A 13,976-nucleotide genomic window follows, 5' to 3' on the forward strand; every position below is an offset into this window, starting at 1 on the left:
TTTTCAAAGTGCATAGCATTCTTGATTCATGAAAACACATTTAGAAGAAATAGTTTAGTTTAGTAAAAAAAAGATTTCCAGAATCTCTTGCCATCAATGAGTATGCGCGGTGAAAGTGATAGAGGTGTCTGAAGACTTGTGTGCCAGCTGTACTTCAGTGGTGGGTTACCAACAGCTCTGCATGGGAGAATGATAGTGGCTCCCTTTGACACGTTCACTGATCCCGCAAATAACACAATGACCGGCTTTGCTGAAAAGTATTTTAAGGGTACATTCAGCATGAAAAGAGTCTTCAAATTCCTTCAAATTCTTTAATGACCTTTTTAATGATCCTACATTCTAAATAATTTGACAAGGTGGAATTTACCAGCTATACGTAGGCGAGTTGTTTTCTCATCCTGTCCTAAAGTATTGGTGGCTGCACATGTGTAAAAACCTTCATCATAGATTCTCACTGAGGAGATGTAAAGAGTTGCATTCCTCACCCTGTGAATAAAGCAACACCATGATCGCTGTGATTTGTAACATTTTGTATACAAAATACCCCATGGTAACCAAAAAACACTGATTTACATGGAACATTCAAATGAATACCCCTTGGTAATTTTGCCTCCTGTTCTTACAGACTGGCCATGTTTTGACCATTCAATAGAGGGAACAGGGTGTCCTAACACCTGGCACTGAATCACCACCTCAGCTCCAACTGCAGAAATCACTGCTAGGGGCCAGATAGTCACGGATGGAGGAGCTGTCAAGATGACCACAAGAAGCACAAACTGAACCCAAACTGGCATAAAATTGAGAAATAAAGTAGAAAAACTAATCATGCAATGAAATAATGAAATAATTGTAATCTGCCAAATAACTAATATATAATAACTGATAGTTAATATAATCAAGTGGAAAATATTACATTTCTCACAGTTTATGTGTGAAAAAAACTTTCTACAGTGCATGTAGTTGTAGTCATGTAGTGAATATAAATATATCCTAAAAGCACAATACGTTAATACTAAATGTCTTTTTAAAAAATACAATTTATATTCATTGCATATTCATTGGTATTCACACAATTGCACTCAACTATATATAACTTTTTATGTAATGTATTGAAATACAACAATGCATAATCAATCAATGTATCATAAACTATTTAATATACCATACCTAGAACTTCCAGGAAGATATTTCTAGAGGTTATAGACCTTTGTAGGAAGGAATTAGAAGCCCGACAAAAATATGATCCCCTGTCAGTCTCTTGTACACTAAAGAGAAATGGTTTACAGCATACATGATTAAATCAGCAAACATAGTTGTGTTGTGCCTAAAACCAATTTCACAAGCACCTGTGAAAGAGCAGGTCTCCAGTCGGCTGGATGGAGATGTGTGAACTGGACTGGAGAAGCTGGTTGTTTCTAAACCAAGAGACTAGTGCAGGGGGTCTGCTGTGTGGAGGTCTGCAGTACAGAGTCACTGAATCACCCTTCTTCACTGTTTTATTGACAGGTTGGAGGACAAAGGTCCAGTCCATGACTATAAAGTAAAATATATATATGGAAAAAAGCAAAAGAAATCATTAGGATGTGTTCTTAATTGACTCTATGTCTCACCTGATAGTAGCTCTTCAAATCACTTGAATACTAGTTCACTTCCTGGTTGGATGAATACTTTATTTGTGTTGCTTCCCTCATTTTGATCTTGGGCTGTCATTTTGCTTTAAAAATCACTAATTATTAATTTTCTTAAATAAAATCTGCAGTTAGCACCAAATGCTTTCCTGCATATTACACAAAATGTCACCTTGATATGGATACTGCAGAGACCGATGTTCATCAAAGTACTGTACATAAGATCAGTGTCACTATTACAAAGTTCATCTTCCACCTCAGCATATGCTATTAAAATTTGGGCTCTAGCTGCTTTTACTATTGCTGCATTGGAGGGACTGAATCCAAGAATGACAGAATGATATGGTATGAAATCAATCAATTACTCAAAATAGTACATACAGTTTTTAAGTCTTTATAAAAAACAAAATACTAAGAGAAATCATATCACTATGTGATAGTCTTACACTACTGCAAACATCACACCCAGATCTGACTTAATCACTAAAGGATTATTACTTTTTGCAATCAAGATAAAAATCAGTTTTTTGAACTGATGACGCCTTTCCTGTATTAACCCAGACTGAGGAACTCATCAACAAACTGCCAGACATCCATTTTCCATAAGGTCATACAGGACAATATTATCCTGGAATGTCAACATTGAGCCTGTTATATCATTTAAAAAGTAAGGAATATTGCAATGAAGCTCATTTTGTCTCATGCAAAAGAAATGTATGATGTGGACTCTGGCCTAGTCTAGACTACATGTGGTAAAGTCTTTTAAGGAGAAGAGTATTCACCAAATGTTTTGTGCATATTGCAGATAAACTAAGTATCCTCGGGGTTGCTAATTGGAAATAAAGATACATTTTATTTGAACCTTTGCAATTTTTCATTCTGAAATTTTGGATTTTTATAAAGCTACTTTTTTGGACAATGCCCATTGTTAAAGTGCTATACACTAATAGCCACTAAAAGCCAGCTAGAGCATCTTCTGTAGACCAAGCCTACATAATAAGCCTTTAAAAGACATAATTATTGATAAATGAGTGACTGCTTACATTTATGACATTTCTGGCAATTAAATATTAACCTATTATAATATTTGATCGATTAAAATATATTTCATTTAGTTTTATAATGTGATAAAGGGACTGAAGGCAAATCAGTTGTATTTAAATGCAGAGAAATGTGTTTCACCATGTTTTCTCTGTTCCTCACAGAACTCCCAGGATTTGTATGACTTTTGTATCAATAGCTCATTTGTGATAATCATGTCTTAACCACTTTTGTAAAAAAAATCCTAGAAAATAGAACTAGAACCTGCTCCTTGACCAGTTACCCCCAGTTTTATGTACTGCATCTATTGACTCTTACTAATACAAAGGGAACTTTATATGTACACTTTATGTGTACATCCATGCATAAATTCTTTGGAAGAAGACATGATGGTACCTGCAGGAAGGAGGTAGGCTGCCTGTGATCTGAGTCTTTCCTTGTCATTGTCAGCCTCACAGTAATAGAAGCCTTCATCTTCTGGCAAAACTCTCCTGTGGGAAATACAAAAATTTTTCTATTCAATACTTTCATACCAGCCTGACAAACTCAAATATTTCTGAGTGAGAACTCTTTAAAATTATATTCTAGCTTAGTAATATCAGAAATAATGTTTTCTGTAAGTTTGATTTATATTACTGCTAATTTGTGGGGAATACCTGCCAAAATTTTAAAATACACAGGCATCTAATGAATAAGGATTTGTTGAACTCACTCAAAAACAAGAAGTTGTCCATCATCAAGCAGGTCACATCTCAACGTATTGGATAGCACTTGGTCATCTTTGAACCACTGCACTTTGGGGGTAGGGAAACCACGGACTATACAGTGCATGGCTGTTGCTGTTTCCACAACAACAGTGGTATTCACAGGACCCTGCATGATCTCAAGACTCATGGTATGCCCTACAAGTTAAGTAAAAAGAAAATACTCTCAGAATAGGCCAATGTTAAAAAAAAAAGGTAAACAATAGTTTTGTCCAGTTAAGTGGAAGGCACAAATGACCACATACTGCCAACTGTTAGGGTGGCTGTACCACTGTGTTTGCTTTTGTTCAGTAGAAGATTATGGGTAACACAGACATAATGGCCTTGGTCTTCCTCTGTGACGTTGGTAAGGTACAGGGTTCCTGAGGTCTTTCTCTGACTCCCCCCTCCATACTGACCCTATGAAATAATAAATCATGCAGACATGACAAGACTTTACAGCCATCTTTACAGCACATCTCTTGAGTAGGTTGGAGAATGTGTATTTTCATTCCTTTAATATGAATACTTTTATGTCATACTCTCCACTTTTATTTCACCCCCAAACTATATGAAAACATGAATGTGATGCACATTTTCTTAAGCATAATTACTTTGTATTTTGTGACCACATACTAAAATTTTCTGTGATCTAACGGATTAGGACTAAATTGCAAATCTGGACCTGCTGAAAATTGAGAACCTGTAAATGACCATTACTCAGGTTCCATGTGTGTTCAGAGAAGTTTGCAGTACCTGTATCTGAGTTCCTCTGTTTAAAGCTCTATTGTTCTTCAGCCATGAAATGTGAGCAGGTGGAGAGCTGTCTCCTGACACACACTGGAAAAATACGTCCTGACCCTTAATAACACTCTGAGACTGAGGACTAAAAAACACATTTTCCAGACCTGTAGGAGACAAAAACCAAAACTCAGCTGGAGTCCAAACAATTACCCAGCATTAGTGTATAGACTGGCACATACTACACAGTATATTCAATAGATGAACCATGTAGTTTCACATTACATATAAAAAAAACACAATTTAAATGGCTTAGAAGGCTGGTGGATCAAAAAGATTTTACATACCCAGCTTACTGTACAAACTGCAAATAAATGATACTTTCCAGTGCAAGTTTCTATCTGATGGTACATACATGCTTTGCTGACTGTGACAACACTTCTGATCTGTTTGCTTCCCTTCCTAGCACTGCATACATATCTTCCTAGGTCTTCCTCTTTAAGCAAAGAAAAGAATAGAGAGCCATTGGCCATCTGATGAACTCCAGGTGCCAATCCTCCATTCTCTTTCTCCCACTTCAACAGTAGTCTGATCTGTGTGGTCGTGTCATACACTGCACAGTGCAGCATCAGTGGCCTGTTCAGAACACCAACACCATCTTTTGGTTGGACTGAGAACACTAAACGAAAGAGAGAAAAAAAAAAGTTAATTTATTTAAATTAAAAAAAAAGTAAAAGTAAAGTTTAAGTATTATGCAATATTCAAATATGAATATAGAGAAATGTCAAGAACATTTAAATCCATTCCACTGAAAAAACGTCTTGCCCACCTCTACATGGAAGACATGTCTGTGGGATTCTTATACTGTAACCATTAATCAATTCAAAACTTGTGTTAATTTGGCCTGCTAATACAATCACTTGAGCCAGCGCACCCTATATTTTTTATCTTAGATAGGGTACTACATTTTCAAATGGTTAATATACTATTTTATTACGTAACTATTTTGTCACGTAATTATTTTATCTATGTAAACTGCATATAATTCAATAGCTTATTCAATGTTATGACAACATGGCCACAATATAAAAAATATGTTGAGTACTTTTATTTACATTTGGGATTTAACAATGAACATTGTCACAAAGCTTTACAAAGATACAGAATTCAGGATATAATAATTTTTTATTTGAAAATCTATCCCAAATGAGCAAGCCAAAGGTGAATGTGGCAACACTCCCTGAGATGATACGAGGAAGAAATCATTTTAAATAAATTAAAAGTGTCATATTTATGTATATAGTGAAATACCACTTCAAAGTTTAGTCAGATCCAACCTACAGTATATACAGCTTTAAACATGCCTGCTTAAATCACCTCTGAATATGCCCTGTATAAAGAAATCATCCTTATAAAGACAGATACATTTTGGCAGACTGTTTTTATCATTGCATTTGTTTAACTATTAACAGTCGAACAAGCTTTGAAAATAAATGCTTTCTCTATGAGCTTAATACTGTATATTGTATCTATCCTCAAAGAGCATGCACCTTTAAACAATGGGAGAAATTTTTTTCTCCTTGACAACAACAAGAAAACATATGATGCACCAGATATTCAAACACTATCTACACACTACATGATTCCTCAGAAATGATCTACAAAGTCTGTTTCATAGCTTTGCAATAGAAATATTAAACACAATTCTTAAAGCCAAAAGCTTCCAGTGAACACACATCCCACTCTGTGCAAACAGGTAGATTGAAGTCTGCTGTTGCTAGGTTACAGTCAAAGCAACACCATGTTTTGGCAAACAAAATTAGCATACGACACATTCGGTTATTTGGGACTTATCACGACAAATGAAATCAAACTCTCAGAATATACAAGTACAGATGTGCAAATGTGTCCACTGCTTAATAAAATGATAAATGTACAGTATACTTCTGAATTCTATCAATTTGAAATCAATTTAGAACTCTCTTATCCACAATAAAATTACATAATCCAGAGACAAGTGCAAAGAGGCGGAGAAGTATTGAGCATCTGTTAAAAATCAGACACACTGAATTTCATTACTCAGATACCTTACAGGTCAGAAGTGCACTACAAAACCGAGAAGCTCACCACGTTTACCTGTACAAGATACATTTATTAGTGTTTAATATTGTTTATCTTGCTATTTTTAACATACATACCTAGTTCACTGTAAGATGGTGTGATGATAGAACAGGAGAAAAGGACCAGCCAGACTGGCCAGAACATCTGGGCAGAGGTGTGAAGAGGAGACACCATGCTAGCCTTTTCCCACTGTGCATTGTACACACTTATCCATAGCATAGCTCATCATCTGGAGGGTGGTGTCTGTGCTCTGAGAAAAACAAAACCTTCACAAAACAAAAACACACACACACATCTCTCACTTATTTCTTAGATAGCAGTTATGTACCACTTACACTTTATGTTATGATACAAGTTTCCTTATGGTATCAGTTAAATTGTGGCATTATGTGTGTGTTTAACAAATATGTTAAAGTTTAGATCTTCAGTGCAATTCTTCTTCTTCTTCTTCTTAATATCATTATTTTATGGGTAACCAAATATAATATATGTTTTTATTCTGTATTTTAGCATGATATCAGTCCACCAATAGACACAGTCCCAGCAGATGGCCTCTCCTATCTGGATCACTGAATATTCCTATTTTGGTTGTGTGTTACAGGCACCATTATCACAGCCCATGCTTTGTACACTACATGCCTCTTTAGTGCCTTCAATGGACTGGCCACTTTAGTCTGCGCAGCCGCAGCCCCTCCACACGCCGATTGTGACATGAAAAGAACAGGCCTGCTTTGTACCCAGAGGATCAGTTAGCAAGCCTGTTAAGAAACGCTTGTTGTCTGATCATGTGGGCTTTAATAATTATGTGTCCATGTACGGTGCTCACGAACTTGATGGTTACCTAATTTGACCAGTGCTAGAGCAGGGGTGTCCATAACACTTAAAACAAAAGGTGAAGATTTTGCACTTATTAATATTTAATAAATTAGGAGTCAGGAATTTGATTGGCAAAAATCATGATAAAATCTACACGTTCTAATTCATTGGTCAATCAACTTACACATCTATCTAATCTATCATATTTGTTCAAGTATAGTGAATAATCTGTTTGGATAGCTTCACATATCCCAGACACTACTTTTTTTTTTTTTTTTTTGCATTTATTATAACAGTTTACTTCATAAAAAACACTTTAGGATGAACAATCTCATGACCCACAAATGATATATCATCGAAGCAATCACACAATAAAATTATTAAGCTAACAACAGCTAGTTGTTAGTAAATGTAGTTTTCTTCCAAGAACTGAAAGTCTGAGGTGTGTTCAGGGGATTATTACTATACTATATTAACATTTTTATTACTTTACTATACTAAGTACTTTAATATTAAATGCTGAGTCATGATTGTGGACATCTCCTGTGGGCCCACCACCTGCAGGAGAAACCGTAAGGGGCCGGTGCAATGTGGATTGGGTGGCAGTCGAAGGCGGGGGCCTCGGCGACCCAATCCCCAGACACGGAATCTGGCACGAGCTGGAGGAAGTGTCTGGGGAGAGGGAAGTCTGGACGTCCCTGCTTAGACTGCTGCCCCCGCGACTCGGCCCCGGATAAGCGGTAGAAGATGGACGGATGGATGGATGGATGGATGATTGTGGACATTGGAGTAGATGTTGATATGTACTGTATGCATATAAATGTACATATGGGAATGTGTGTGTGTGAAAGTTGAAGCATAATGCATATATATCAAGTTTTTAATTTTTTGATTTATATTTGATATATTTTTATTTTAGATTTGCTGTTTTTAGTTTGTTGTGTTGATGTTCTTGTTTATACTGTATAATTAATCAAGAGACAAAATTCCACCTTATGGGCAAATAAAGTAGTTAACTAACTACACAAGATTATTATAATGTGATGAGAAATTAATTAATTCATTAATGTCTTGCAGTGACTCAGTATGTGGTGAGTGCTTAGCTCAGTAATGGTTGACTGCAGTGTCATGAATGAGTACTTGAGAAACATGACTCATCTGGCATGAAGCAGAGACAGCGGGTGGGTGAGCTAATGGGACTTAATGCCAAGAGCTGAGGGTGTGTGTTTGTTTTGGCTTCACAACACCCCATTAAATGAAAGCTGTCATTAGTTCATTAATGTATAAATTATGTTCTCTCTCCACAATTATAATTTATCTTTCAGGAAAAAAGGAAAGTGTCCCAAAAAGGTATAATTGCAGTCTATTTAGTAGAGTTGAATTACTTTGACAATTGAATTCTGCAGTTTGAACTGTTAGTAAATACCCTAACAGGCTTTTGTATAGTAATACTACATCAATTAAAGAAACTTCTTGAATGTATGCTGAAAGATACTTCCAGCCATGACCCAGACTGACTTAACCATGCTCTGTTATTGCATTCAAGTTCCAGTGAGTTTGGGTGTGTTTGAATTAAAGCTTTCATCGAAGTCTTAGTATCGAAGCATAGTGAAGTTCATTGCAAACTCTTTAGGCTGTGGAGCTCAGATTCCTGAATCAATGAGAGTCCAAATCTTTCAGCTCGGCATGTCAAGTCAGCATCAGCATGGGCATGCAGTCAATGAAATAGGTATACAAGCCAAACTCATCCTCTTTCAGGGGTCAGTTCTAAAGCAACAAGCACACAGCTGGAACCTGATTTCAGCTTCCAGAAAATTCAGATGCTGACTACACAATCAGGAGTGTTTCAGGATTACAGAGTTGTAGTATGTAGCTGCAGTCTGGATACATAGATATCAGGGGATGTAGAGAACACAGTAAGCAGAAAATATAGAGGATGAAACTAACCAGCAGGCCGGTGTCATCCTTCAGCAGTAATTCCATAGCCGACAGTGCAAGCCACACATGTTGAAACTCTCTAGACAACATAAGAAGCTGGAGCTGCACTACTGCAAGTTGGTAGGTGGCAAAAATTAAAATAAATAAATAAATAAAAAATGCTGCGAGTCATTAATGCAGAGTGACGAGAAGAAAAGGATAGAACCCATCTTCAGAATATGTATACAAAGGCCCGCAAGTAAGATGATGTGAATGCTTAGATGTGGTGGTGACAAAGGATGAACAACACCAGCTGTTGAATGAATGCAGTCAGAAAGCAATAATCATGAAGAAAAACAAACTTAAATTGCGTGGATGCCTTAGAGTTCCTCAGCATTCTACAGAAAAAAAGCATTCTAAGAACGTGTGCACTCGTCAAGATTTGAAATACAAGTGACAAGCATTGAAAGAAAGGTTCATTAATGATTTGAAAATTTGATGATTTGCCAATGCTTTATGAAACTGGTTGGTTCATTTACCAAACTCCAAACATAGTCTGTAAATATTATATGTTCTGTCATACAATATATACATAGCAAGTAAACGTGAAAAAAGTCATTTTAAAAGCATCTTAATTTTGAGGGTAAACAACGCATCTGGCAACGCTGTATTCATAGCTTAGACCAAAACACAATGGGCTAATTTCCACCTAGCACTGAGAATTATGGAATAAAAACACTGTCAATAATAATCGTACGTAATTCAAAGCATTTGTGTGTAAATGTTCATTTTCAATGTTCAACTCCAAAATCTACGGCCACGACAGTTTACAGACACGAGATTTTTGTGTGTTTGTTCAAATACAACTCCAAAATGTACGACTATGACAGTTTACACACACAACGCCTGATTTCACAACACCTCTTTTTCACACACGAAAACGGTCTAAGAAACAACTGTCAAAAATACGTCATCACGTTCACAGGCATTACTATCCGAGGGAAGATGAATCGATTCCACGAAGTGCGCATACGCCCCGCCCTCTTTTAAACCACTGGCGCCGAAATGGTGGAACAGCAGCCATGGTGGAACAGTGGACATTTTTGACAAAATCTATGGCCTTAGATTTTGGGATCCAACTCCGCAAAATGAAAATTTACACAGAAATGCTTTGAATTACGTACGATTATTATTGACAGTGTTTTTATTCCATATGAGAAAAAGACAAAACGATTTGCTGACTGTTGTTGATGTGTTATTAAGCTTTAATCTGTGTTTAGACTCATATGACAATATTATAATTTGCAAGCAAACTTTTTTGGTGCAGAAAGGTCTTAATTATACACAAAAACAATAACAAACGGCTTGCAGCACAAATTAGCACTGACAAAAATTCTCCACAAAACAGCTTTAGCACCGATGCATAGTTTCTACACATAAGTCAAAATTCTCCCATAGATTGATTGGATTGGAGATTTGGTGGATAACTTTGAACCGATTTTCAGTGACGCTTCTATTTAAGAGGATAATTTGATACAAGCCATGTCAAGAAATTGTCATAAATCGTAACAGAGGCAATGTTTTACAATCTGTTGCAACAATATGAATGTTCAAATGGTATGTACTGGCTTAATAAAAAACACAATTGCTATGACTACCAGAATCTGATATTACAAATAGTAACAGATCAGATTCATGGCCACTGCCTGCAGTCTCCTATTTATAGTATCTGGATAATTGTAGAGGGTAATATTAGCATTTGCTTTGTAGTAGAGAGGTGCAGGGTATGTGCATAATTACAAATAACCAGATGCACTCTGATCTGCAGAAAAACACACAGTGATGTAAAGCTAGATAATATTGAAATGTTATCATCTTTTCTCTTTTTCAACACCTGATCTGTTCAAAATTGCTACCAAAGCAAAGGTCACTTTCACAAAGCTCCTGTTAGCTTCAAGAGAAGTAACAAGAAACAAACTAGCGCTTTAATGGCACAAAGCTAGCTCTAAGTCAAATGAGTAAAATCTCACTATCTTTGTACAGATCATAACAAGAATCTTCAAATTTGTTTTAAATGTGTTGTGTCTGCCTGTAGATTTTAAGATTTTTTATCTGAATCAGTCACATTCTGCAAAACATTCTACATCTATTTGTAAAGAGACAATGCACTTTACTATTTATTTATATACTCATTTATTTACTTTCTCATTTATTCATTCATTTCTATATTCTAATAAATAACTGATAAATGGATAGAAGAAAACACAATGACACATGGGATATGTGTATGAGCACTGAAAGCAGACATTTTTCATAATGTGCCATAATTGTAAGCTTGAATTTTCAATGATTTGAGATTTTCAGACTATCAGATCTTTAATGCATTGCAAAAATCAGATACAATTCTCTGCAGATATAATGATATTTCACAATGGTAGAATAGAAATATTTAATTAATCATGCTAGTTTAATTATCTGAAATGTTCCTTATAGCATGAGGCTTATAGTGTTAACTAAAGAGAATCCTGTATTAGATAAAGAGGACTTACCTGTAAATGAGAAGGTGCTCAGCATCAGTGCAGCATCTCTGCAAGCAGGCTTGTTGTGTATTCACTCTCCTCTTCACAAGTGTGTAGGGTTAGATCACCATTCGGGGACACACACACAATCACACACACACTCGCGCACATACACAACACAAGGCAGATGTGTTCATCTCACAGCCTGGAGATGCTCAAAAGGCTTAGAATAATATGAGAGCACTAAAGCGGCACTCATGCATGTATTCCAGCCTGATTTCCACACTGTACAAAATGACAAGTCCACAAACGAAACACTCATTTACTCACTCCTTTTGCAAGAAACACAGAGTGGTGCGATTCATAGCAGTATACATGCAAGTTAAACTGAGTTAAACGGGCCTTAATTTTTAAACACACCACTTTTACAATAACGAGGAAGAAATGTTTTGATTACTATAAAAAGGTGAATATGCAAATTAGCAACCCATGTCATGTGTAGTGTATATTTCAGAAGAAAGGTTCAGATGTATTATTGTAACTAAGCATTTCAGTTCTATGGATGTAGCATTAGCAGACTAGTTACTGATGCATTGATTGTATATGATTGAGGAAAGTCAGGTTGAATCATACACAGTGACACAGTGGGAGTGGGAAATAATGTAATTAAAGGCATTGATTTTTTCTTTTTTAAAGCTTGCTTACATTCTGCTTGTCAGCCTTAAACCCCGTAGCTCATGTCACTCATATCTGAGCATGTCTTTCACATTGAAACCCAGACTGTGTACTCTTTCATGCAAAATCAGTTCCTCTGCAGTGAATTCACAGAAATGTCAATAAAGAGGGTAATGCTTTAAATACATAAGACTTGTACTGCATTTTCAAGACATTCAACAATACTACATGTCAAACACAATCAAAAAACAAGACTGTGATCAGCCACCATGCTTGTTGTTTGTTCATTCTGCCAGAAGAAGTCTTTGCAAATGTAAATTGACTTCTTTTGCCCAACCAATTCAGGACAATCAAATGTAAATTAAATAGCCCGATTTCTAATCTATGCAAGACTGCAATTTTAATTAACTGAACAAAGACCAATTCTGCCAGCTAATGTGATGTTTGCAGTGTGGAACATCAAACACACAAACTCACCAAAAGAGAAATTATTCAGGGCCATTTTATGGTGCTGTAATAATTATCTATCAGATGCTCACTCCTTCTCTTCACATGAGGAACAGGGATGAAGAGAGAACACAGAAATTCACATTTCTGGGAGACACTACTTACGTTTACCATGTACCAAATATCATATCATATTTGTGGTTGACAGCAGTAAAGGTAAGACAAATATGGAGTCATTTTGAACAAAAACAGTTACTTAGACTGAAAAATAAGATAAGAATGCAGACAAAAAAAAAAAAAATCAAACTTAATGCCTTTATTTTCAGAATCTAATTTCCTCAGGAACTTAGTTCAGTTTGATTTTCAAGTTTGAGATATACATGTTTATTCTGCTTAAAACAGAACTCAGTATGCTCAGCTACACAAGTGACATGAATTATTTTATAATTAGGGATCAGTTTGTGTCACACCGATATAGCATTTACTGATATAGCATTTAATGTGTGTCAAGGTAAACATAGTTTTAAACATCGATTATATTTCCTTTACCACAATCTAGACTCTACTGACTAACAAGTTCTTGTAGTTCTTATATTTCATGCAGGTACATAAGGAATCTCAAAGCCTTTATTAAATTAAGAGCAAAACAAAGCCACTGTCCTTAAAATAATCCTTAGAATAAATAAGATTGTTGCCAGAGATGAGTTAAAACACACACACTCTCTCTCTCTCTCTCTCTCTCTCTCTCTCTCTCTCTCTCTCTCTCTCTCTCTCTCTCTCTCTCTCTCTCTCTCTCTCTCTCTCACTCACTCAAACACACACAAAACCTGCATGTTATAACTGCTAAAAACTTATTTTAAGAATTACATTTTTAAGGTGTTACTAGGGCTAAATGGTGCCACAATCATACAGTCACCCACATGGTAATAAACACCTTCACAATGTCTGTATATTACTGATTACTGATTATTAAACTTGAATGCACCATTTGTACCCTAATGTGCCACATTCATGTTACAGAGTTAGAACAACAAGAAATTCCACATGATGGTACAGGACATAAGAATAAGTATGTGTGCAGGAGGGAATGCACCGGCAAAATTGTGATCAGACAAACAGAATGCTTGCTCAATCAGTTGATGCGCCTCAGGACTAATACCTGGAAAAACAGCATGCAAAAAAAAAAAAAAAAAAAAAAGGAGACAATTGTGTTTCTGTATACATGTGGTGTTTGATACATAATATCACAGAAATGAAACTAGTATTTATATATATACATTTTATTTATTTATTTATTTATTTATTTATTTATTTATTTATTTATTTAT

General features: G+C 35.8%; 1 protein-coding gene across 1 annotated transcript; it reads right to left on the minus strand.

The window, feature by feature from the left end:
- Positions 1 to 58: 58 nt before the first annotated feature.
- Positions 59 to 9,735, minus strand: LOC113637683 (hemicentin-1-like). Its single transcript, XM_027138491.2, has 12 exons — positions 9,038 to 9,735; positions 6,352 to 6,540; positions 4,569 to 4,832; positions 4,169 to 4,320; positions 3,679 to 3,832; positions 3,382 to 3,571; positions 3,066 to 3,160; positions 1,347 to 1,533; positions 1,168 to 1,265; positions 595 to 748; positions 368 to 486; positions 59 to 250 (listed from the first exon to the last, which is right to left on the minus strand). Exons 2-12 carry the CDS (start codon positions 6,491 to 6,493, stop codon positions 60 to 62), a joined length of 1,746 nt encoding a protein of 581 aa, XP_026994292.2. The 5' UTR covers positions 6,494 to 6,540; positions 9,038 to 9,735; the 3' UTR covers position 59.
- Positions 9,736 to 13,976: the final 4,241 nt, after the last annotated feature.

This window comes from Tachysurus fulvidraco, chromosome 9 (genome assembly GCF_022655615.1).
Source record: "Tachysurus fulvidraco isolate hzauxx_2018 chromosome 9, HZAU_PFXX_2.0, whole genome shotgun sequence".
Lineage (NCBI taxonomy): Eukaryota > Metazoa > Chordata > Actinopteri > Siluriformes > Bagridae > Tachysurus > Tachysurus fulvidraco.

Bases quoted from the DNA above. Each gene is read 5' to 3' on its own strand.
- LOC113637683 (XM_027138491.2), bottom strand. From the start codon at position 6,493: ATGCTATGGATAAGTGTGTACAATGCACAGTGGGAAAAGGCTAGCATG. The intron at 4,321-4,568 runs GTATGTACCATC...TGTCTCCTACAG, and splicing joins TGTCACAGTCAGCAAAGCAT to GTCTGGAAAATGTGTTTTTT. The intron at 487-594 runs GTATTCATTTGA...CTTTATTCACAG, and splicing joins GGAGGCAAAATTACCAAGGG to GGTGAGGAATGCAACTCTTT.